Source organism: Passer domesticus, chromosome 1, assembly GCF_036417665.1.
Source record: "Passer domesticus isolate bPasDom1 chromosome 1, bPasDom1.hap1, whole genome shotgun sequence".
Classification (NCBI taxonomy): domain Eukaryota; kingdom Metazoa; phylum Chordata; class Aves; order Passeriformes; family Passeridae; genus Passer; species Passer domesticus.
The window spans coordinates 145493288-145518542 of NC_087474.1; the positions used below are offsets into that span (position 1 = coordinate 145493288).

The 25255-nt window shown below is 33.4% G+C and overlaps 1 protein-coding gene across 4 annotated transcripts in view; it reads right to left on the reverse strand.

Annotated features, from left to right (window-relative positions):
* CSMD3 (CUB and Sushi multiple domains 3) overlaps nucleotides 1-25255 on the reverse strand; it is a 589442-nt gene that overhangs the window by 85431 nt on the left and 478756 nt on the right. For all 4 annotated transcript variants that reach the window (XM_064395032.1, XM_064395025.1, XM_064395049.1 and 1 more), the window contains 9 exons: nucleotides 21322-21440; nucleotides 19359-19428; nucleotides 17057-17173; nucleotides 12537-12746; nucleotides 10886-11074; nucleotides 7544-7721; nucleotides 5332-5477; nucleotides 2224-2304; nucleotides 950-1063 (listed from right to left, as the gene is read on the reverse strand). In XM_064395032.1, coding sequence (XP_064251102.1) covers nucleotides 950-1063; nucleotides 2224-2304; nucleotides 5332-5477; nucleotides 7544-7721; nucleotides 10886-11074; nucleotides 12537-12746; nucleotides 17057-17173; nucleotides 19359-19428; nucleotides 21322-21440 — 1224 coding nt within the window. The remainder of the gene's footprint in view (nucleotides 1-949; nucleotides 1064-2223; nucleotides 2305-5331; nucleotides 5478-7543; nucleotides 7722-10885; nucleotides 11075-12536; nucleotides 12747-17056; nucleotides 17174-19358; nucleotides 19429-21321; nucleotides 21441-25255) is intronic.

Here is a 25255-nt window from a genome sequence, read left to right on the forward strand (position 1 = left end):
CTGATGGAGATGTTAGAATATTAAGCTCAGGAACAGTTGGATCACAAAAGTATATCACAGAAACTAGCAGAATTCAAAATGGCTTTTGTTTACATAACTTATACTTTTATAAGGCTGTGGTGTTTTGGTTTGGTATTTTTTTCTTGAAAAAGCTTTATCATACATGTTTATTTCTCTAGGTTCTTATTTATCTTTCCAGATATAAATGAAAGAATTAGTAGGAAAACATAAACTCATGCCCATTGCTTTAACTGCAAAGAGAGTCCATTTTTTTTAATGAAGCTTGTGAAAAGCCAATCTTCATTTGTTCCCTAATCAGTTTGGGATGAAAGAAAGATCTCTCTTTTTTTTTTAATTACAGAAAAATTATATTCTACCATAACACATCAAATTTCACTTTAATAAAGACCGGTTTAAAGTGTGATGTTAGTGCCTGGCAGGACTGTAATTATTTTGACCTTAACAATGAGGTGACCACACACACAGATGCACACACATGCAGAAAACCTGTTTTTTAGAATGCACTGAATAAGAAAATGCAAGTACTTTAAACTGCAATGAAAAATTATTTTGTAAGCTTGTTCACCCAAATCCATGCTATGTTAATTTAATGTTTTTTGAAAATTCCCATATAAATTTTCATACTATTATGTTGTAGAGAAAATGAGTAGCATTATTTACCAGACTCCAGGAAAAAAAAAAAAAATTGTAAAATTATTTTCACAATGTAGAGTAGCAGCCCGTTCAACTTGGGAAGTTCATTAAAATATAACTAATTATTTTGCATATCTGACATACATGAAACAAACCAAAGAGTGATATATTGGGATAAATCATCAAAAGTCTGAAATCGTTTCAGTATGCTGTCTTATATAAAGAGATATAGAAGTTATTTAAGGAATCACCACTGAACTGGTTTGGCAGCAGGAAAATAAAAAGGAAAAAAAACCTTGACAAGTAGGTGGTGCTCCGTCCATCTGCAGTCTTTCCCCGAGTCGGCATGTCAGAATCTCATTACCAACCAGCGTAAAGCCTGGTTGACACTGGTACCTTATTATGTCTCCTGTTCAGAAAAACAACACAAGGCAAAACACACAAACAAAATAAGCATTAAACAGCAATTAACTGGGACTTTTAGCTTTCAAAACATTATTGATTAATGAAGTTTCTTACCACTATATTATACAATGGGCTAAATGACCTCTGGCATAAACAACTTTGATTACTCTAAGAAATGTGGCAAATGAGCTTTGTGTTGCACACTGTGCTGCATCTATCACTCCTTTCCACCACATTATTTATTAGATAGTTTACTAAGTTGTCTGGGTTTGACTGATGCTATGTGAACCAAATGTCCACAGAGCTTTAAGCAATATAATTTACAGGATAAACATTATGGAACTAAATAAAGGTCTAAGATCAAGCCAGTAATTCACACAATCCTGAGGGAAAAAATTAAATAGCAAATGGATTTGTTGATGCTATCTACATCTGGCACTATGAGAATAAGAAATTTTCATTTTTAATTAAGAAAGGAAAAATTCATATAGTTTTATGTACCAATAAAAGTAAAAACCTGCATATCCCAGAAGATCCCTTTGGCCCATATTACAGAGAGAAAAGGAAAAAAAAGTAATTTCTCTGTGTGGCCTATATAACTAATCATATATTGGTGCATATACTAAAAAAAAATTATTTTCTTTGCCATAACATGAGCAAAACTAGCTCACCAGATATCTAAAATCAGATCATAAATCATATTTTTTTGAAATATAAGTGGCTAAGTAATATTATTGACATATCTCAGAAAGTCAGAATACCATTCCCTTCTCTAATCCTCATAACTTTTACAAATTTGATTTTATATTTTAGGTCATGGAACCGTAATTCTGGCACAGAACATACCATTGTCTACATGTTTTCTTATTGGTTTTGTTTGCTAGTTTCAGTGTAATATAATGTTTTATATTAAATACTATGAAAAATGTATTTTAAAATTAAGTCAATAACAAAGAGTTATTGTATTACTTATATGTTATCTCTGAAACATGGATGGGATTCAGGATGCATAAGGAAGAGGAATGATTTCTTTAAAAAGTCTATTTTCAAATAAAAATCTAAAATATTATAAGTATGATTTCCATTCTGAAAAGCACCCTGTGCACAGCAAGCTTATTTCATAAACAAATTTTGTGATTTTATTTTATTTTGTTTTAATATTACCTATTTCAAATTCGTCATCCTCAGCTAGAATTTCAGCATTTGGTACATTTGCTGGAGGCTGGCAGACACGGAGCTGATAGGCTACAAACAGGAAAGCACAGTTGACATTCTCAAACACAGTTATCATAGCCATGCAATAACAGATTTAATATCCACATTAGGAGGATCAACATAAAAACTCAATTTATATTGAAACTTTCAAAATAATCAAAATAAAGGAAACGAAAACATTGCATGTTGTGTCTGCATTCTCAATTAGTTATTTAGTTTTAGTTGTGAAATCCTCTTCATAAATAGGAAGTTTAGAAGTAGTTGCCAATTTTCTCATTTGAGCAATTCCAGTCAAAAAGAAAATATTTTTGGACCTTTCAATTACTCTTTAGCTTGGTTTTTTGGTTTGTTTTTTTCTTGTTTGTTTGTTTGTTTGTTTTCTTTTGGGTTTTTTTGTTTTGTTTGGTTGGTTGGTTTTGGGGTTTTTTTGGTTTTGGTTTTGTTTTTTTTTCATGACTCAATTTTATTTATCAACTTTTTCACTTTTGAAACCTTGCAATAAATACAAGTTTTGGAATCCCAAAAATTCTACATGGAGGCAGCATAACTAATGGACAGAAGCATCTTGAATGTGAAATTTCCTAACAAATACACAGTTGTGGAGTACATGTAACCTGCAGATAGTGTCAGAGAATAATCCTGCTTTCAAAATTCTCATTTGAAGTTTCACACAAAATAATGTTCTGAGATTTAGCACATGATGCAAGAGCCAGTCAAGAAAACCATGTCAAATACATAAAAAATAAGTAGGAAGTGTATGCAGAAGTGATACAGACTGTTTTTTTTCCCAGAGATCCAATGAAAATGGGCCCATGTTTGGACACAGACAAAATACAGTCTGATCTTAATACAATTAGGACAAAAATCTGGAAAAAGAAATCACTTTGACATATTTTTACCTACAGTGGAGTCTTTCCTGTGTTAAAGTGTATGTTCAGGATGAAGTGTGCTTGGTTTTCATTAATATTACATTTTCATACAGCATTGGTTTATAGAATTTCTTTTCAGCACAAAGTACCATCTATTTATAGCAGATGACAGTTCAGCTTCAGTAATACACATTCTTGGTTGCTTCGTGTGATTAGATCCTTTAGTACTCTAATTAGTCAAACTTTTGAAAATCACAAAATTTATACCATAAGACCTTTTGTTAATAATGAGTCACCCTTATTTGATATCTTCCTAATACATCTTTTGTTCATTCAGGTAATGAAGATCTACTTAAAGCAGTGAGTCAGAAAGCCAAACCAATAAAACACACCAATTAAACATGAAACAGTTGTGCTGTTTGCATCTTAAGAAAAATAATAATAAAAATCCTGAACATAATTAAAAATTTATTCAATAGAGAAGTCCTACCATTTATCTCAAATGTCTCTCATTTTAGGGTAACAGGAATGTCATTAATTTTAATCCCAAAATTATTTATTTTAAATAGATTTGATTCCTTCCTTTATTTGATCTCTTGACTGCCTTTCCTTTATTACTATAATTTTTGTTCAGCTGATATGAAGGATCATAGACTCCAAGATACAGAGGGATTTATTTATCTTGACAACATTAGTACAAAAATAGTTTTAAGTTTCTTAATAAGTAATCTTTGTGCTGCTCAGTTTGCATCTTTATTGCACATTAGAGCCCACACCTGTGGTATGAAAATTTTCACAACAAAAGAAAAAAAGGAAAAGGATATCTTTAGAGAGACTTTAATACTAGCAAATTACTAGACCAGAAGAAATAGCTTCAAGTTACTCCACATGAGATTGGATATTATTAAAGATGTACTAACCAAAAAGGTTGCCAAGCATTGGAACAGGCTGCCCAGGGAAGAGGTGGAGCTACCGTCCCTGGAGGTATTTTACAAGACACATAATGTGCTATTTATCAACATGGTTTAGTGGCAGAATTGGCAGTGTTGGGTTTATAGTTGGACTTGATGATCTAAAAGGTCTTTTCCAGCCTGAATAATTCTATGATTCCATGAGCATTTTAGCATATGTTTGGTCATATATTGATATATTTGTAGATGTCAATACATATGGACTCATGAATGAACGCAAAATGTAATTTTGTCCTTTGCAATTTGACACATGCAATATAGATTCCAAGATTTGGAATGGAAATTCTGATCCTTCTCTGCCTAGCCTTGCTGGAGTCTCTACTCCATAATCAATTGCTTGTGGGTTTGTTTTTTTTCATTGTAGGTATTATGTATTTCTCTGGTTTATTTTGCTTAGCTTAAAGTTCCTTTAAGCCCATAAATTCTGTCTATCTGTATTCACCACTGTCTTTAATAAGACAAAAAGAAAATCTTCTAGTCACAAAATTTGACCAGGATCCAGAAAACAGGATGTAGTCTATTTGTGTTTCCTAAGATGTTCAATCCAATGGGCATTCACAAAGCACCTAAACCCACCCTCACTTCTCAATCTGTTTCCTTGTAATTACAGCAATGAACAAGAAACTTGACCACAGAGGGTCTGGATGACTACAAAAAGAGGTAGAATTCAGTGAATTAATTAATGCACATTTTCATTCAGTCAGTATTTAATTCAAGTTAATTAACTTTAACTAAACTATGTAGTTCACTATCATTGAACTATATGACGTAGTAAACAGTACATCATAGGTATGGTTCACTACCACTGGTATCTCTGTAAAAACAACACTTAGATCAAAATATCCAAATTTCAAAAAGAAATTTAATGCCCACCAAAAACATTCAAGTTGCAAAGGAATTTTAGAAGCATTGTAAAAAGTAAAAGAATGTGCATCTTGAACTTTAGGGTTTGATGTTGCCTTATTTGTTCATGTCTTATCATAGTGCAGACTTTTTATTTTTGCTTGACTAATAGCAAATTTAATATCTGGTCAAGAAAATAAATTATTTTCATCATTCATGTTAGTCTTTCATATGTTTGCATTACCCTAGTAGTGGTCAATCATATTAATATTAGCAACTCTTCTTAGGGAAAGCAACTGATTTTTTTTTTTTATTTTTTGTCTTCCTCCAGTGACCAGTAAAAACAGTGAAAAAGTTTAATTTGTCACACTTACCATGATAACTAAGTACAAAGAAGCCACTGGTAGTAAAGTCACTGTGAAACTTTATCAGAATCTGATTGGAAGTGCTATAGACTGATTCTAGTGCAGTGTTGCCACTAAATTGTCCAATTTGAGGGGAAGTTTGGTCTGGTCCATCCCTAAGAAAAACAAACAGAATTTTTTTTTTTTCCTTTGGTCCAAAAGGTTAATATGATTTCTCCAAATTTTAAGTGAATGCAGTAAATTTTCCCTAGATTATACTGAAAGACATGAGACAGCTAAAATAAGGTAAACCAGACAACAAGGGCTGAAGACCTTCTCATATCCTGTATGTGGACTGAATACTAATTCAACCACCTTTTGAAAGTTAAATTCTTGGTTTCTAATAAAAATTTCAGCCAACTCAAAATTACTATGAATTTGTGACTGTACTTCACCTGCTTGCCATAACCTCTGATCACATTTTGGTATCTCTACGTTCAAATGTGGCTATCAGAAAATAAATAGAACAATAACAGATCATGTCCTCCAGTATTTTGAATCTGACAATTTCTAGGAAAATTAAGATATAAATAGTGTTGCTATAATTAATTAATAGAATAAATTAAAAAAACAAGAATTAATATTGGTCTTGGCAAAAATAAACCCCAAATGCTTACAGACTACTGAATACAAGATTCCCCTTGAAAACTGTATGTTGACATTAATAAATGCACATTTTATTTGCAATGCTTATTCTAAGTTACTTTTGGATGTGCAATATTTTCAGCATATTTTAACCTAGCTTCCCCCCCCATATAATAGCTTTAAGTTTATTATTTATAGTTTATAGTCTATATAGATATATAAGAATTGATTTGAAGTTTATTTTTATGGGTGATTCAGAGTTTTCTCAATCAATGTGTTGCTCTGTTATGAACTTTATATAAATGGTCATGTCTTTTTGACTCAAGCAGTGTCATGGTTTACCACTTCATGTAGGTATTAATACAATTATTGGTAGCTTTAATCAAACTGAGTATGATACGCAGCTGATTAATTTCTTGAATCCTTCTTCATATGAATGTACTCATTATTTTGTACTATTTATTATGATTTAGACAATACATGTACTGCTCAAAAGATCATTTCTACCTTATGGAGAAATGAAACACTAATTTCAATAGAAAAATTAAATTGAAGTTAGTATTAAACAACAGTGGAATTGTACAGAGGACAGCATAATGGTACAAGAGTAATGAATGTTCATATTTGCTTCCCTCCAGATTAGAACTGTTAAATAGTAAGCAATAGATGAATAAATTTAAAGTTATTTTTTTCAATAGTTATTAGCATAGTATATTTAAAAAAAAGCAAAATAAAAATATGGATATATTTTATTTTGAAATTTTGTAGTAATATGTTTGTCCAAATTATGACCCATTGACATTTTCCCTTCTGTTTTAGCAGGGAAATTGTATGCTTTGAAGCATTTGAATTGCAAAAAAAATGGTTGTTTTTTTGCATTGGAAACACCTATAAAATTTTTGATCTGCACTATATATAAAAATTATCCCAGAAATGGTATAGGTCACATAATTAAACAGCCATCATGTATATGATACAATTTTTACACATGTGTACAAATGAGGACTAAAGCCATTAAATGTCTTCAAATATGTACTGGAGGGATTAATGTGATAGGCTGCTGCTGAGAGTCATCATGCAGAGCCATGACAGACATGGATTCAAGTACACAGAGAATATAATTTGTTTACAGTTATTGTTAGCTCAATTCGCTTTGTCACAGCCAAATACAAAAAGAGCCTTTTATTTTATGTACTCTTAAGAATAAAAGAAGCTAACTTGGAAGAAATGAATGAAGTGTTGCCCTACTTTAGTTTTTAGTAGTAGTTTTCTAAAACACTAACACATACATCTGAAACTTTTTATCACTCCTTTCTTAAGTGTTGTTTCTCTTGATTGTTCATGAGCTGTTATAGCACACCTCTGTATGCTTTTCTTTGTTGACAAACTGAGAAACATTATTACTGTTTTTGATTTCTTGTCCAGTGACATCTAGAGAGAATGGTCCATTGGAAAACATGGACTGGTGCAACTCAGTCATTTCTCCTAGAGAGAACACCAGTTTCAAGGGGAAACTCATAAATATATTCTTTTAAATTCATATTTGCTTACATAGTGTCACATGAAGATTAGATAAATGCCAAAAGTGTTTTCTTACCAAACAGTTATGAAATCATATATTGGCTCTGTTTGGAGAACTGTGAAATTGATGTAGATTCCATTCCCAGGTGGTACTCTCACAAGCCAGAAGCAGTCTTGAAAGTTTGGATACTCATCAGGGTATCCTGGAGAGTATATGGTGCCATTCATTGCAGTTATGTTTCCTCCACACAGAGCTACAAAAAAGACACTTTTTAAAAATAGCCAATAAATGCTTTTTGCATTCTACTTAGACTATACAAAAGCTGTAGTTTTGAGCACATTTGGTACGCTTAACTTCATTGCATATGACCATTCCTGTGCAAAGAAAACAGATTTTGTTCAGCTTTGTGCAGAGTCAGAATTTTGACAGTGTTTATCAAATATAAAAGTAAAAAAAAAAATTTGATGCAGCAAATACTGTGAGAAGTGGAATTAAAGAAATATATATATACATATAGGGGGAAACTCCCTGCACAACTGAATATTACTTTGTTTGGGCTTTGTGTAAATTCCAGCTACAAATTAGCAACAAATCACACTAATTGTTTTCATGTATGGACACAAGAATATAGCCAACCAAAATTAACACAAGAAAGAAGGCACATACAAGGTTGAGGGGTGGGTGAAGATATAGAGAGCAACTTCAAAATTAAAACATTGTGTCCAACAGTATGAATAGTAATTTTGCATTTATGAATAAAAATTCTGGTAGATAAAGTAAGAGTCCTCTTTGTAATTCATGTCAAAGATTATTAATTTTAGACATCATACAGTGTAAGAGTGACCATAGAGATTCTGGACTTTCATAACTGCATCTCTGGAAAACTGTTAGTCCAAACTAGATTATTTCCATACAGATTTCAGATGTATGTTGAATATGACACCACCCAGTTCTTACAGAAGAGAAATGTTATACAAGCCTAGCTCTGGAAAAGTAAGCAAAGTTTAAAACTGTATAATTTGCTTTATTTTTCATACCTTTACTTTGCCCACTCCACCCCACAAAGTGCATGGTATGGCAACACAGATTTTCTAAAATATGTTTAAAAATCTTCAACCAGAGCAGTTTTGACATATAGGTTTGACATATGAGAATTGTATATAATTTGTATTTAGCAAAAAACATATGTTAGGGTTTATGTTTATAAACTTTGGTGCTGAACTGTAGGGTAAGAAGAGATACACAGTGACACTTCAATCATTCAGACTGAACAGCTTGGGCACCACTTTTCTTTAGCTTTAACCTTAAAGGCTCAAGGGGGTTTGAGGAGTACAGACAGAAATGGTTTTGCAGCCAGCTCTTAGAGGAGTGAAAACATGGTCTGTTGACTGTCAGGGAACAGGACTTGGAAAAGGAGAGAAAACAGAATCCAAACAGGTTTGCAAGCAAGGGAGATGAGTTAAGAAGGGTCAGAGAGAGTTAGATGATGCTGAAGGAATCAGCATGTTAAAGGAATATTAGGTGCACTGAGATGCAAGAAGAGAACAAAACTGTTTAAACAGAAGAAAGTTTAGTCATATCTAATTCAGATTGTCTGCTTCAAGAAGTCTGAGGAATTAAAAAAGCCTTGGTATATCTTGTCTTACAATAAAGACATTAAAGTAAATAGAAATTTAAAACATGCTGTGTATTTAATGCTTTTGAACACAAAGCCTTTATTTTAAATCAAACCAAGTGAAACTAGGAGATAACTCATTATCCGTTTCCTTCAACAATAAAACAAAAGAAAATGAAACAAAAAGACCCTCAAAAATATCTGTAGCATATAAAAATGTCACAACCCTTTACTAAAAATACCACAATAAGTATCAGCACAAAACCCCATGTAATTTAAGAATTTTTTCTAGCAGCTGAGTAGTGTTACAGTCTGTAATCACACCGCAAACATGCATCTTAGATCTCTATTATCAAGTTGGTGGATTTTTTAAATCTTCATCTTCCATATCAAATTAAGCAGAAACAAAGAACATCAGCTACTGTTCAGAACTTCATCAAAACTGATACTCAGAGAAACAACACGCTTTGGTCATCTTAGAATTTACTAATTAAAATATTGGTTCCAGTAAGGTATTTCAAAGAAACAGAATCCCTTAATTCAATAAATTGTTTTGATTGTGAGGCACAGAAAATACAGCTAGAACTAACTAACAGGAAAAGCTAAGTGTTTAGCAGTTGAGACATGAACCATGATGGTCTTACTATTCCACAAGATCCAGAAAACGGGTGGTGGAACTTAATTATAATGAATTAACTTCTTCCCCTTTCAAAAAAAAGACAGTGTAGGTGTCATCTGTCTTTTATATTATAAGGCTTCCCCTTCTGATTTCAGTACCCGTTAGGTCCTAATTCAGCTACCACAACCCCCGAAATTCCTAAGGCCCACATGGGAAGTGGGCCATAAAGTCCAGCAGGAATTTTGAATAATGAGGCTTCTCATTTAAGTACCTAAGTTTGGGTACATGGTGCAAAATATAATGAAAAAAAATCCAGAAAATGGGGGAGCTTTTTGTTTTCTATTTGGGTGGTTGTATTTGGCTTTGGAGTTTTTTTGGGGGTGGGGTGTTGTTTTGTTGTTGTTGGGGGTTTTTATTTGGGCATTTCTGTCCTACATGATAGTGAGGATCCCATTTTCAGTGCTGTTTCACCATTCAGTATAGAGGGAAGCTAAACCTTTAAGTGGATGACTGACCTTCTTTGACCTGCTGCTTAGAAACAGGTTCCTTTCAGCATAGCTAGGGAAGAGATAAACACTTCTACAGAACCATCACAGTCATTCTGTCTCCTTAAAATTATAGCTGTGTGCAAGTCACAGTTCCTGGAACTTTCATTTTTGTTTCAAGCACAAGTGAAAAAAACCAAAATTTAAAAGGTTAAAAAACATAATTTAAAAAAAATCAGAAAAAAACATATGTGCAAATGATTTCACACAGCACTGGCTGGAGGACAGGGTCACTCAAGACCACCTTTAAAATTTCTTTCTAACTGATAAAAAAGAATATAAATGGCCAGAATTGGCAAATTCAATTTTTGAAGCTTTTTTTTTCCTTATTTAGTGCAGAGATTTTGCTGCATTGCCTCACCTAGATTAAAAGAAGCATGAGTCTCCATATTCCAGACTTTAGGCTTAACATTCCAAAAGCAAACAAATTATCTCAGATAAGTTTTTAGAGATTTCATATTCCAAAAAATTTCAGCTTCTCTGCTAAAATTTTAATGTGCAAAATTGAATACTTCCTTTTCAATGACTACACTGCAAATATACAGGCCTCTGTAAATCAAAAAACTGAAATGAGTTCAGTTAACAGTCTTAGGAAGACTTTCAAATGAAAAAGGGTTTATAGGTCACCTGGAACGTACCTTCACACCTGGGGAGAGGATGATTCCAATTGCGGCTGATGCCATGAAGACAAGTTAGAGCTGCATTCCCAATCAACGTGTAGCCAGGGAAACACTCAAATGAAATAGTCTGTCCCACAGTAAAGTCATTTCCAATAACAAAACCATTACGAAATGGCCGAGGATCAGGACAGCTTTGTAGCTGATAGGCTGAAATAATTAATAATAATAGTGGAAAATCAGTAAACTAAAAATTCTGATTATCTCAAAAGTAAGAGCTTTTAATTTGAATAAAAATAAAAGCCATGGGCAGCCTACATGATGGGAACCAAAGTTCCATGATGCTGATGATCAAATAATTGATTTTCCACCTGGAGAAGTACAGTGAAATCAGCTATGCTTCTGTGCTGCTAAATAACATTTATTTTTGCTGTTTGAAGATACTATTGTGACATAGATGAAGTGCTTTTCTGATCCAACAGGAATTGTCAGGTTTTATGTTCTTCTGTTTAGGGAAAAAAATAAATAATCATGTCTATACTTTTATTTGTTTTTTTCCCAGAAGAATTAAAAGGCTCTGCAATGAACTGGAATATCAAAGACTTTATAGTGAACAAGTAAAATCTGAGAACAAGCTTTTCTCATACATCTTGGTGATTTTTTCCTAGAAGATTTGAAGCATTTTCTTCTTATTACCAATGTGAGAACAATTAAACTGTGGGCAGCCTGAAGTATAAGAATACCTTGTCGTATAGGTTTGAAAGAATCAGTTCTGTCTTACATGGTTAAAACACAGAAAATAACTTACCAGTGGTTTGACTAATGACAGAATCTCCAAAATTATTACTCTTACTATTAATAGTATATGGTCTTAGGTTTTTACGATCTTTAGCACTTTAGGCCACAAATTGACTTTTTCTTTAAAAGCTAATTCTTTTTACAGTGGCTCACTTCCAGAATGTTACACAGAGTTCAAATCAATTTGGACTTGTTACTATTAAAAGAGAAATAGCAGACTTCTCTAAAGTAAAATCTCTTTAAATCACTCTAGGTGTTATCCATGTAATGAAAACAGGTCTACTTTAAAATACACATTTGACCTTTTTTCATGAACAGTGGTGATCTAATCCCTTTTAAATGAAAATGCAATTCTATAAATAGAACTATGATCTCGTGATCTTCACCAGCTCAGCATGACCTACTTGGGTACAAAAGAACAAGAACCTTCAGGGAAATGGTGAACTAGGAAATAAAATGGATTTGGAGATTTTTGGGTTGGCATTAATTTCCAAAAACCTACATCTATACAGTAATACAAAACAGTATTTAGATGTATACTTTCCAGAACCCATTACACAAAATTAAAATTCCAGTATGCTTCCAAACATTGCATGCCTTTTTTGTAAAGGCATGCAATGTAAATTAATATGCCAATCAGCTTCAGATATGGGCAATTATCTATTTGCTGACATTTGACCTGATTTTAAAGAAAAAATATGCAATTAATTGTTTTTTTTCATCTAAACATTCTTCATTCTTCTCTTTTGTCTCAATGTTTAAAGCTTGGCACTGAAACACATAAAATCTTTCATATTTATTTTTAGGAATCCCCCAAACCCCATAAAATCTATAATAGCCACCTTGGTCTCTCATAAGAATGTCCAAATCTCACCTTGATATACAATATGAAATCCTTGTTTGTTCTGCGAGTAATCACTGTGAAAGTACAGGCTGGTTTCATGAGTTGTGCTGAACAGCGAGGCTGGTAGCTGAGGACCACTTAGTCTCCCAATAACAGTGCTAGTTTCTGTAGATCCACTCCTAACCTCTAAGTAATCGTGTATGGTCTCCGTTGAGAAATTCAAAAATTGCAAATGGACACCTGAAAAACATTGCCAGTGAATAAACACCACCAGTACCAAACCAGGAAGGAAAAGAAAGTGTGTTCTGATAATCACAGAAAATAACCAGGTGGAAATCTATGTGCTACCTGGAAAGCACCTGTGTATTTCACAGTTCTGCTGTGTGTGGGGCTGCACATCTATCATCTTCCATTAACCTTTAAATTGGACTAGATGGTGAGCAGAAAGGCCTCAGGTCCAGCTCAGGGTATCAAGCAGGCAGAGACTCCACTGGTACCCCAAGGATTTGTGAAAGGAGAGTGCATGAGGAACACATGTGAGTGCTCCTCACACACACTGTGGTATATGATGTCTTTGGTGATAGAAATTTCTGATTATTTGGTTCAGTAAGGAACAAGCAGGCAGCTTACTATCTATTAGCAAGCTATCTGTCCTAATTTGGTGATGTATTACAAAAATTATGCAGCATGAGAAAAAAATTCTATGCACTGAATAGTTATAGGGCTCTTAAACATTTTCCTGTTTATAACATATTTCTATATAAGTTAAAACCAAAAAAAAATTATATTTTGCAACTATGGCATAATAATGCAGTAGTTTCTTTAGAAAGATGATTGAGTCCTACTGGTGTTTCTGGCAAAGACAATCAACACAATTTCATATAAAACTGAAAGTAAAAGTTATAATGTCAGATAAATTATTGAGTCATGAATCCTTTTGTAACTCCTGAACTGTAATACCTAAATAGTGTTTATCACTGTCTTTTAGAATTTTCCCCCTAGATACCACATAAAGTTTATGCATGATTTTCTGAAGTAAGAAACATTTTATATGCAAGTTAGGTGCATAATTAAATTACTATTATTCTGATAATTTCTGTCTTGCTTTATCTGAAGACAGTCTACAAGTGATAAGAAAGCTTTTTAAGTGTCATTCTTTGACTTTGTCAGACTTCCAAATATTTCCTACATAGAGAATCAAGCTATTATTCAATCTTTGCTCTTTCTCTATCACAATACTTTGGTCTTTCATTTGATCCTGTGAACCACACATTTTTCCAAAGGTTAAGCTGTCATTAATAATTGCCAACTCAGGTGACCTTGCTGTCAGTTTTTGCCTCTTTCACCAACTTTCTTTGTTACAAAAAGTAGAAATATATTATTGCAAATCATCCTGCTCTGTGTATTGCACTGTCTTTCTCTCTGAGATTCTGAACCATATCAATCTTCAAAAGTATTCATCTCTTGCTCTGCCAGTAGCACCTACCACTATTTTCTGAGACTTCAGCTCATTAGAGTGATTTTTTTTTCTATGCCCTTTTGCAGTTTGGACATCCTGCTTGAAAAAGTGGTTAATGTATTTATACATGTCAATAAACACAGTGTCCTTGGTAAAAACATTATACCATTAGCTAATATACAGTGGAGAAGCTTATGATCTGTAACTTACAATTGGGAGAAAGTATTTCTAAAAAGAGATAAACAAGTGAAAGTCTATAGGAGGTTCTCACAGTGGTGTTTTTGAGTTTTTCTATTTACCACACAGAAGAGTTGGATGTGTCTCCACTAGATCAAAGTCACAGCATCACTAAAACCAGTTTTAGCCACCACTTCTTCAAAAGTCATAATTTTCTTTTTTTTACAGTGAAATTTTATTTTAATATTCAATTTAGTTTCAAACATATCACACTTAAAAAAGGTAAAAAATATCAAGCATGTTTCAATGTTTCAGCTTCAGTTTTCTGCTAGAGAATGAATAATTTAATTTTCCTATACATGAACTGGAAATCAGTTCATAAATCCAGTGAATAAACTTCAGTTGGTACAAAGCAGTTCAGAACTATTGATTTTGGTGGTTAAACTTACTTATCCAGGAAACTGTTTCCAAAACATCAGCAGCTGAATCTCCTGCCTAATGGAAGTCAAACTAAATGGTATGTTAACAATGTAGAGTGTAAGTAGCAGTCTGAAGAGTTTAGTTAGAATTATTGGACACATAAGTCTGGCAGAATGCAAGCAAAGAAAATGAGTAAGGAGTCAGTATGGGAAGAGAGACAGGACAGCAGTAAAGTGAAGGAAGATGCAGATGGCAAGGTATTTGGCATAAAAAGACAGCAGGTTTTGGATGCAGTTGAACATACCATTTTATTAAACTTGAAATTTAAGCAGTATTTCAGATTTTTATTATCTCTTCTTTATTAGCAAATATCTTTGGAATCATCTGTCAAAATATCCTGTTCCCTTATAGCTCTGAATATTCATTTCTTCTGTGGATTTGATCCAGAAATAATGCACCTACTACTGCTATAATATACATTTTTTTGATAACTTAACAAGCAGAAATCTATTTGTGATTCTAGACAGTACTATGACTCATAATGAAGCACTACAAATTGTCCCATCGGGCTATCTAAAAATTCAGGTAGTGGCAGAGTTAAAGTATCAATGTTATTTCTATGAAATGCTAAGACAAAAAAAAAAAAATCAATTATCGACTGCAGTCTTGTGTGTTTGAACAAAATACAAACAAACAAATTGTTCTATATAGAAATCCCCATTTCAATATAATGTATTTCTCCCAGATAGATTTGGTTAAGTCAGTATTACAGAACACTGAATGTTTTTCAATATAAACAATCCATGCAGAACAATTGGCTTTCATATAAATCCTAAGTGAACTAGGCTCATGGGATTTCCAATCAAAAAACCCACAGAATTGATTTTAAAAAGAGGATAGAAAGAAACTGAACCTATGCAGAAGAGAACGCTATTTGGGATGTCACACTCACTCTGGAAGACCCAGAAATTCTGTATTGTCAATTAAAAAATATGGCAGAAGATGGCAAGTACAAAATAGAAAACAAAAGGCCTGTCTAAGCAAACCAGCACACCATTAAACTAGCATATAAAGAAAAAAAATCAAGTGCACATGCTCCTCAAAAAGCATCAAAGTGTCAAAAGTGTGTTAAAAAATTAGATAAGACAACTCTACTGGCTAGCTTCAAATGAAGACTTCACAATAAAATATGCACAGGATCCACCCAAAGCTGCTCAAGGTGTTAGCCAATGTAATTAAAATGCTGATAGTAGATATACAAAACCATAGTGAAATAAGAGAAGTTGTAGTGACTTGAAAAAGTCTGAATATATATTCACCTTTAAGACAACAAAAAGGACCTGGGAAATGGCAACTACAGGTTTGCTGCAGTCCTTGGAAAAATTATGGAACTTGTTTTTTTCAACGAAATTTCCAAACATATAAGAGACAAAAAGACACTTAGGCATTCATCATGGATTTCATAACAGAAAATAACAGTTAATCAACCATTATATCCTTCTATTATTAAATTGACAAAGGGAGAAAAGTATATATAATATACTTTCACCCTGCTATGGCTTTTGACTCAGTCTATAACATTCTCATCTGAAAGGTGAACATACATGAGCTTGATGAATGGAAAGGAAGTCAGTTAAAAATTAACATAACTTTGAGGCTCCAAGGGTGATAATCAGCCATTGAATAGTTGGCAGCCAGTAACAAGCACAATCTGTGGGTTGCTATGGAAGCTTACACTGGTTTATGTCATCAGAAGAGACTTGGAAAATGAGAATGCATCCTCAACAAATGTGTGGAGGATACTAAACTAGGGGTTAGGGACGATATATTAAATGACACAATTTTTGTCTGAAGAACACTAAAAATCTTAAGGACAAAGCAAATAAATGCTTCTTAAAGGTTTGCACAAGGAGAGGTGCAAATTCTAGATCTGGAGTACAACATCCTTATCTGTTACAGGCTGGGGAGTGAGGAGCAGCCCCTGTGAGACAGTTCCACCAGTTGTGGGCTTGATCCAGTGTTTCTGACAATTCTACTTTGAGTGGGAAGTTTGACAGCTTTAAGTGGGAGGCTTCTACATTTCTCTGCTGCTATTACTTTCACCTAGGATATGCAAAGAACCTTAATGATAAAATAATTAATTAAAATGTAGCTTTAACTTCTAAATTGACTTGGTGGGAAATATTCATGATAGGTATTTTTTTATTATTTCACAAAAGAGAAATCAATCTTGTAAAGTTAGAAAATTGTGCCGAATTGTAATTAAACAATTTTGTCTTTATCAGAAAATTTTGGCATATACTAAAAAAAAAACCAAGAACCTTGTATTTTTTCTATTTTGCATCTTTCTTTTAAGATTCTGTTAAATTTTTCAAATGAATTATAATTACTTGTGGTTTTTTTGCTGGCATAAAGATTAACAGTATTTTAAAATCTATGTTCAGTGTTTTGCACCCATAAAAAGGCAATTTTGAATCCATAAAACAACACATACCAAACCCAATAGGCAGTTTTATTGTCCATGTGCAATCCAGACTGCTAGGATAGTTGCCAGGAAACCCTGGACTGAGAATCACTCCACTGAAGTCTGACATGCCGCCACCACATTGTGCTAAAAATAACAAAAACAAAACCAAAAATATTTTTCAGAGGAGTGAAATGAGTAAAAAATTAATCCATAACATTGAAGATCCTTAGAGCATTAATAATATAATAATATCTAGGTTTATATTTAGACAAATACACAAACGTGCTTTAACAATTAAATATCTGTTAGAAAATAATTAATTAATTTACAATTAGGTACCTTGCAGCCTTGTATCAGCTCTGAATTGAGTAGATTTTAACTTGGGGGATTCATGCACCCAAAATAGAACAGATTACAGAACTGAAGAATCATTTAGGTTGGAAAAGACCTCCAGTATTACAGAGTCCAACTTCTGACTGATCATCACCTTGCCCATTAGATTATATCACTAAATTGCACATCCAGCCATTTCCTGAACACCCACAGGAATGGTGACTCCACCATATCCCTGGCCAGCCCATTCAGTGAAGACATGATCCAAAGTTCCTGACCACCCTTCCCATAAAGAGATTCTTCCTGATGTCCAACCTGAACTTCCCAGGTGCATCTTGAGGCTCTGCACTCTCATCCTGTCAGTGGCTGCCTGGGAGAAGAGACCAACCCCACATGGCTACAGCCTCCTTTCAGGGAGCTGTAGAAACTGATAAGGTTTCCAAGAGCTGCCTTTTCTCCAGGCTAAACACCCTCAGCTCCCTCAACTGCTCATCAGACTTGTGCTTCCACCAGCATCATTTCCCTAATGCTTACTCTGCAATTTGTCTACTAGAACTGCCCTCATGACAGCCAAGCAGCACACACCAGCTTATAGCAGTGCTGAGATAATTGTGCATGTTCATAAAGGAGCATCTGAATAATATAAGATAATGTATTATAAAAAGACAGTACTAAAAGCTATTCAAGAGGCCTTTTACAAACTGTGTTTGTATCCTTTTGTTCTAAAAATGAGATAAAACAAACAAACTTAGAAAAGGAAACATACACACACTTCCAGAAATTAAGCTAAATTCATATCTTAATTTTATTTTTGCTTTCAGGCATGACAATAGTAAATACAATTCCTTAGATATCCATATTACATTTAAAGGTGGTAATTATGATAAAGAGAATTTTGTTTAGAAGTGTTGTCCAAATAAAATTTGCTACAGTATTTAAAACACAAGTAAAAATCATTACTTGCAAAAAAAAAAGGGAAAAATATATGAAAAAAATCTCTAAAATTTCAGCACAGCATCTTTATCTTCAGAATTTACCAAGAGCAGTGCAATTATAATATCAAACTTCTTAACCACCTCTTAATGCATAATGACAAAAACTGAAAACTCCTGAAAAAATTCTTACAAATATCTCAACCTTTTTGAATATGTATAAATTATAAGCTGAGGAAGCTCAGTACCTCACAGGAAGTTTTTAACATCCCACAGGATTAAGAACAGGATTATGTGAGGCATCTCAAGAGGATGTATATTAACTTGAAGAAAAGCAAAGCAAAAAAAATCTTTAATGTGATCCACATCATCCTGTTTTCCATGCATTTAAGATTACAAATCCTGATATCTTTTAGTGTTAGAGAACCCAGAAAAAAAGGCATTTCTATGCAGTGAAAGAGATTACAACTAGAAAGAGTTTTACATTCCTCACAATTATTTACCATATAAAAAGAGTATATTTAAACACACTTCACAGGTTTTATTTTGGTTTCTGACAGGTTTTCAGTGCTTTTCCCAATAATATTATGGACATATGTATAATTTAACTTGAAAAATATTGTCTCTTCTGAAACTGGGTAGACATGCTTGTGTTGAACTCATTAGAGGTGAAAATGTAATGTTATTCCTATTTTAGTATCTTCAACAATTGCCATTACTCTTCTGAGGAAATGAATCCTAAATAAATAACTTGTGTTGCAAGGGTCTCTGGAGGTCTCATTCCTGATAATGAATTGATAACATATCTGACTAGAACACATAGAATAGTTTGGGTTGAAAGGGACAATGTGTTGTCCTTTTACTGCTTGGACATTTCAGAAAAGATTTGCCAATATTTGTGTGCAGCAGCCTTTGAAAAACTCTAATTTAATTTGACCATTTTCACATTTAATTAAATTCCTCCACTTCTCCCAATTCTTTCCACTACATTTGTCTATTATTTCTGAGTTTTCTGGTTTTCTCATTCTGGCATATTTAAGAAAAATTACGTAAGCTGAACATACCTAAACATATTGGAATAGGATAATTCCATCTTCTTACTGGTCCAGGCATACAAGTGATATGTGAATGTCCCTAAAATTACACAATATTTGTTAATCCATATAAAAAATATACAGTGCTCAGCACATTAGTATTTCAACAAAAAGAATGTATAATTTAAAACATTATCAAAATACACAAAACCAAAAATGTATAGTATTTACATTGTACACTGTGAATTGTATCATGCCTTCAATACAGCAGAGAAGACTGTGACTGTTAGCTCAGAACATGATGGTGTTTATGCCATTAATATTATTTCTTACAGTATTATGGAATCCAGCTGAATCTTATGCTTGCTTCAATATAAACCACGGGTCTGGAAACTACAGGTCTAACTGAAGCAATGTTTGCATAGTACGGATGTTCATCATTTGTTGAATGTGATGAAACTATACATGTTATATAATTATGTAAGTAGTGACTTTACATCTTAAACTGTGTGGTGGGAAGAAATTTTACATGTGTGTTTGCAAAGTCTATGCTCCTAAATTCTTTATTTTCTGGTTTTTTTGTTTTTTTTTCTTTATTTCAGCCATTTACTGTGGCTTATGTGTTCACACTCCCTTGTATTTAAGGTGGGAATTAAAGCTAAGAAACAAAAAAAACATTTCTCAGGCTGTTTTCAAGAATGTCCAGTTAAAACCAGGCAACATAAGAAGACAACTTCAATAGTCATTCTCAGAGCTGCAATCGCAGAACATGTGTTTCACCTATCCTTGAAATGCTAGAAATCTGCAGACATGACTAGTAATTCTATCTTAAAGGAGAAATTGGGATACAGGTCCCAAATCCAAACAGCAACTGAAATCTGGAATCAGACAAGACTACTTTGTTTTGATCACTATACATAAATTAGGCTTTTTTATTTCTTTTTTTTTTTTTTGTCCAAGAATATAATTCAATCTCTATTTTTGATGCAGCACACATAAATCCAGTATCCAGGTTTTCACAGAATTATGTAAAATAAGTATTTGAAATCATTAGCATTTTTGAAACTTCATTTAGTTAGTCTGACATCAACACGTCATAGGTGAGACTGATATTAATGGAATTTTGCTCATTCTGGCATATTTTCCTATTTTGCTCCAAAAGTATCCACAACTCCATTAGCAGTTCATAATATGCTGTTATATAGCAATTATTTTCTCCCCATAACACTGTTCTTTTTGCAGTGCTTGGGTAAAGTCATCATTTTCTGTCCTTTTGACTCTCAAAGAGCTATATAAGGAAAGACTGTAGGATCTGCAAACTCTTTTTGGGGAGTCTCAAATGAAAACAGTATTTTGTTTTAAATCTGATTCTATGGAAGAACTGTAAAAGTTTTTGAAAATATTTTCCACTTCTTTCCTACAGGCAGACAGGTTCTTTCTGGTGATTTGCAATCACTGCATTTCCCCTGGATATACTTTTTGCTAGTGCAAGGGCATTGCAAATTTACTTGGCAAAAATACACCCCTATTTGAGAAACATTTTGGAGAAAAAGACCCCAAGAAATTGCTGAAAGAAAACAACCGACCCTATCTGATTCACTAAGAAAAGCAATTATTTATTTCCTTTTATTATTCTTAGTCCCCCTCTTTCCTTTCTTGTTCCTCCTATGCTTAGAGAAATACTGTTAATTGTTCATCAAGTGATTTTAACTTAATTTTGCCACAATGGTTCAGCTATAATTATCAAAGACAGTATCAATAATAGATGACAACCTAAAATCACTAATGCAGAGAAAGCACCAAGCCATACACTTCTGATGGAATATTTGGATAGTTTCTAATTCACTACCTGGTAGAAAAGCAAACAGTCCTGTAAACCTATCATGTGTACACAATTCCTGAAGAGTTCAGCATCCATTTTGCACTGACAGATCCAAACATAACCATGTTAAAGAACTGAAAGGCACCATTTGAAATAGGAAACTTAGCTTACCTGCAGAGAATAACCCTGGTCACACTGAAATGACACCACGTCTCCAACCATGTATCTGTCTCCAATTTTGATCCCATTACTTGGGGTCTGTGGCTCAGGACAAGAGTCCAACCCTATAGCTGAGAGAAATAGAGAAGTTTAGTCATTCTAATGAACATAAAATTGGTTTTTAGATTTGCATAGGACTGTGTACAGTGTACACAGGCACACTGTGTTGATAAGCTTTAGGGTGCTCTGGGGAATCAGCAGTTGTCTGTGGACAAGTAGCATATTATTTCAGAACAACTGTGTATAAGGAGAAAAAAATTTTCTTTCCTGAGTAAAGGAAAAGGATCAGTGTAACACTATATTTTGAATTCTGATTGCAATGGAAGCTTGTTTGCCAAGATACCACATGCTTTTTTTCATGGTCATCAAAAAGAGAATATTTTTTTCCTTGCATCTACCCAGGAAGGTCCAGGAATGTAAGAAAGTATAATCAACTGAGTTCTTTGCCTACTGTAAGAATTACAGCCTAGTTGTGAAGTCAGGACTATTACACAACTGGTCATCAGTATACAGGATAATAGAGAAACATTTGGGATTCAATTATGGCCACCTCCTACCTCAGAACACTATCAGAATCTGCATGTTAAAACTTACTAAAGTAACTGATCACTTCACGTAAGATTCTCACTAAGTACAATCTACCACCTTAAAATAGTGCATTTTTATACAATGTGAAAGATGAAAGCTAGCAAAAATTTTTCGTTTTCAAATTCTATTTTCTGTTCTCAAACTAGTGAAGAGCAAAGAACCAGTTTTGAAAGTGACTGATGGACCTAGATCCACTTTTTACACTTCAGACCTCTAGAGTGTGATCCGACTAATGTGCAGAGTAGAAATGCAAAATAACAAGTGTGCTTGGCTTACACAGATGATTGCTCATGAGCTGTTTTGAACAGTTAAACTAAAAATTAGCACATTTTAGCTTCCAATAACTGAACCTTCAGTTGAAATGAGTAACCTAATTATAGGTGAATAGTCAGGCCATGTAAAGGCAAACAACTTCATGTAAATGCCTTTCTCATGCTACCTTTGCAGCCCAAACCACATTCACAGGTATTCATCCTATTGTCTCTCACTTCAATTAACAAAATAATATTTGGGGAAAAAAATACAGTCTGAACGCCCATAATACCTTTCAAGAAACTGAAACAAATTTTGACATCTTCCCAGCTGAGGACTAGTTCAGAACTCCTGTCTTAGGAGTGTCATGATATTTATTCAGGTCATAACTGTACTCCTAAATACATTAATAAACTGCAGTCTGTTCATTATTGATTTAATTTTGGTGCATGAATACTTTCTTGAACTACCTTATACTACTCTCACAGTAAAATGTGTTAAATTATTGAACTTTCATAGCCAATGGCAATAAAATGAGATTTTAACATAGCCATTCATTGAAAACACACTTTCAGTATCTTTTAATTTTCAGATAAGAATTGTGTATAAAGAAAAAGAAGTTATTTGATGCTGTCTTGCCCTTCTCCAGCAACTCCTGTGATGCTCAATACAAAAACTTACCAATGAAATTTTCAAGAATACAAAACTTCAGTTAGAGAAAATGAGTAATAAATCAAAATTTTTATAGTGTGGTGTAAAATCATGTAAACATTATGAAAGTGTTTAACAAACCATTTTGTGGCATTTTTTGTCGGAAATGTTCAGGTGACATAATGTATTTTCAATGCAGTATATTTTTGTATTTAAGATGTCCAATGGAATACAGAAAATGAAATTCATGGATAAAATACAAATTTAAAAATTCAAGAGAAGTAAAAATGGGATACAAAAAATATTATAGATAAGAACACTATTCAGTTTCAGAACATGAACACTTAATTCTTTATGTCAAAGTATCATTTACTTGTGTTAAAATATTTCTTCAACAAATAACGTTCCTTTTGTTTTCTTTTACTTTTATATTCACATTTGGATTTTTTAGAAGGTCAGAAGATAATCCCTAGCAGACAGGACAAAAAACTATTCATGAGGGATGAAAAGAGATATTGGAAATGAAACAGAATGAAACCTTCTTAGAGAAATCTGTTGCTGAAATGAAAAAAAGTAATCATTTTAGCAAATGGAGCATTCTTTCCATTCAGACTTGTGCCTCCTAGAACAGGTGAAATAGACTTGGAAGATGCACTACAAATTAGACAAAACCAATCTTTATGGCAAGTTTACTTGAAAAATGCTTAATATAAATCTTCAACTCTGATGTGATTCTGCATGAGAACCATGCCCTAATATTTCAAAGACCAAGACTTTAATTTAGCTGACTACTCATGATGTCCTTGGCCAGCATGTGCTCCAACAAAATGAAATAAATTTATGAAACACTGGCATTAAAATTTGGCCATTACTTTCCATTTACTAACTATCTTTTTAGACAAAATCACAGCTTTTAGAGCAGGAACTGCTGTCTGAGAGTCAGATATGACCAGGACAATTGAAGAAAGCAACTCTGCATCTCCTTCATTCTGGAGAAATTTCTTCATAAATACAGCAGTTTTGTGAGTTCTGGAATTGCAAGCAAACATCCTATTTGTTGTAGAAAATGCAAGAGAAAAAAAACCAACAGATACACAAGGCACAGTTTCTGTTGTCGTTCTTCCTAGAAATCATGACAAAGTGTTGTCCCTTAGCTTAACTTCCCATATCAAATTCATGATTCAGCTTAATGCAGAATTTTCCATAGTGTCTTCTTGAAAAACAATTGAACAACCGATGGAAAAAAAATCATAAAACTTTCACACTCTTTTGTTAATAGAGACTATGTCTTTCTCGGAGAATAGTGGAGGAGTAAGAGTTATGGATTCAAGGAGTGAAACAGCTGGTGCCTAGGACTAACTATAAGGTTTCAGGACAGCTGATCCCAACTGAACAAATTCCATACCATATGACCCCCATGCTCAGCATATAAACTACGGGAAAAGCTGGCTGGGGACTGCTGCTTGTGAACTGGCTGGGTATCAGTCAGTGGGTGGTGAACAACTGCATTGTGCATCATCTGTTTTGTATATTTTATTATTACTATTTGTTTTATCTGCATATTATTATTATTTCCCCTTCCTTTTTTGTTCTATTAAACTGTTTTTATCTCAACCCACAAATCTGGCTTTTTTCTAAATCTGTTCCCCATCCTACCTGGGAGCAGGGGGAGGGAAGTGAATGGTGCTTAGTTGCTGTCTGGATTAAATCACAAGAGACTGAATTATGTTTTAATCACATATCTTTATCACTTACACATGAAAAGTATATTAATCATTTATCTTGCAAAGCAGCATATTTCACTGAGCCACTGGTTAACTGGATATCTACTGAGAGACATCAGTATTATTTCCTGAATCACAAATTTTCAACATATACTTTGGGTTTATACACTTACACAGAAAACATTCCTTTTGTTCAGATTCACACATACATCCCTGTATAAATCCATACACACATATTTGGTTATTGTTCTTGACATGGACCAATGCTTTAAATAGTGTACTGTTAATATTTTCTTTTTTTTTTTTAAGTGCAAGTTTTACATGGGCAGTATATTACACATATTATTTGGACATGCGGGAATGCAAAGGCGCATTTTCACTTTCACTGGATTCAGTCTAATTTCATTTCATTTTCATAACTTCATGATGTTTTTTCTCATCTGAAGTTGTAAGCAGCTGAGAGACTATCTACATTTCATGGAAATGGCAGGATAATTCTACCTATAATTAATGTTTAGTTATAGACAAGCGATCAGGCAGTAATTTTGTACGGCTGTGTTCTCCAACTGGCTAATCAGACAACCAGAGCATGGGATTTGCATATGGTAAAACTGACAAGAAATAACTGCGACACAATTATGCAGATCAGACACCAGAACCAATATAAGCAG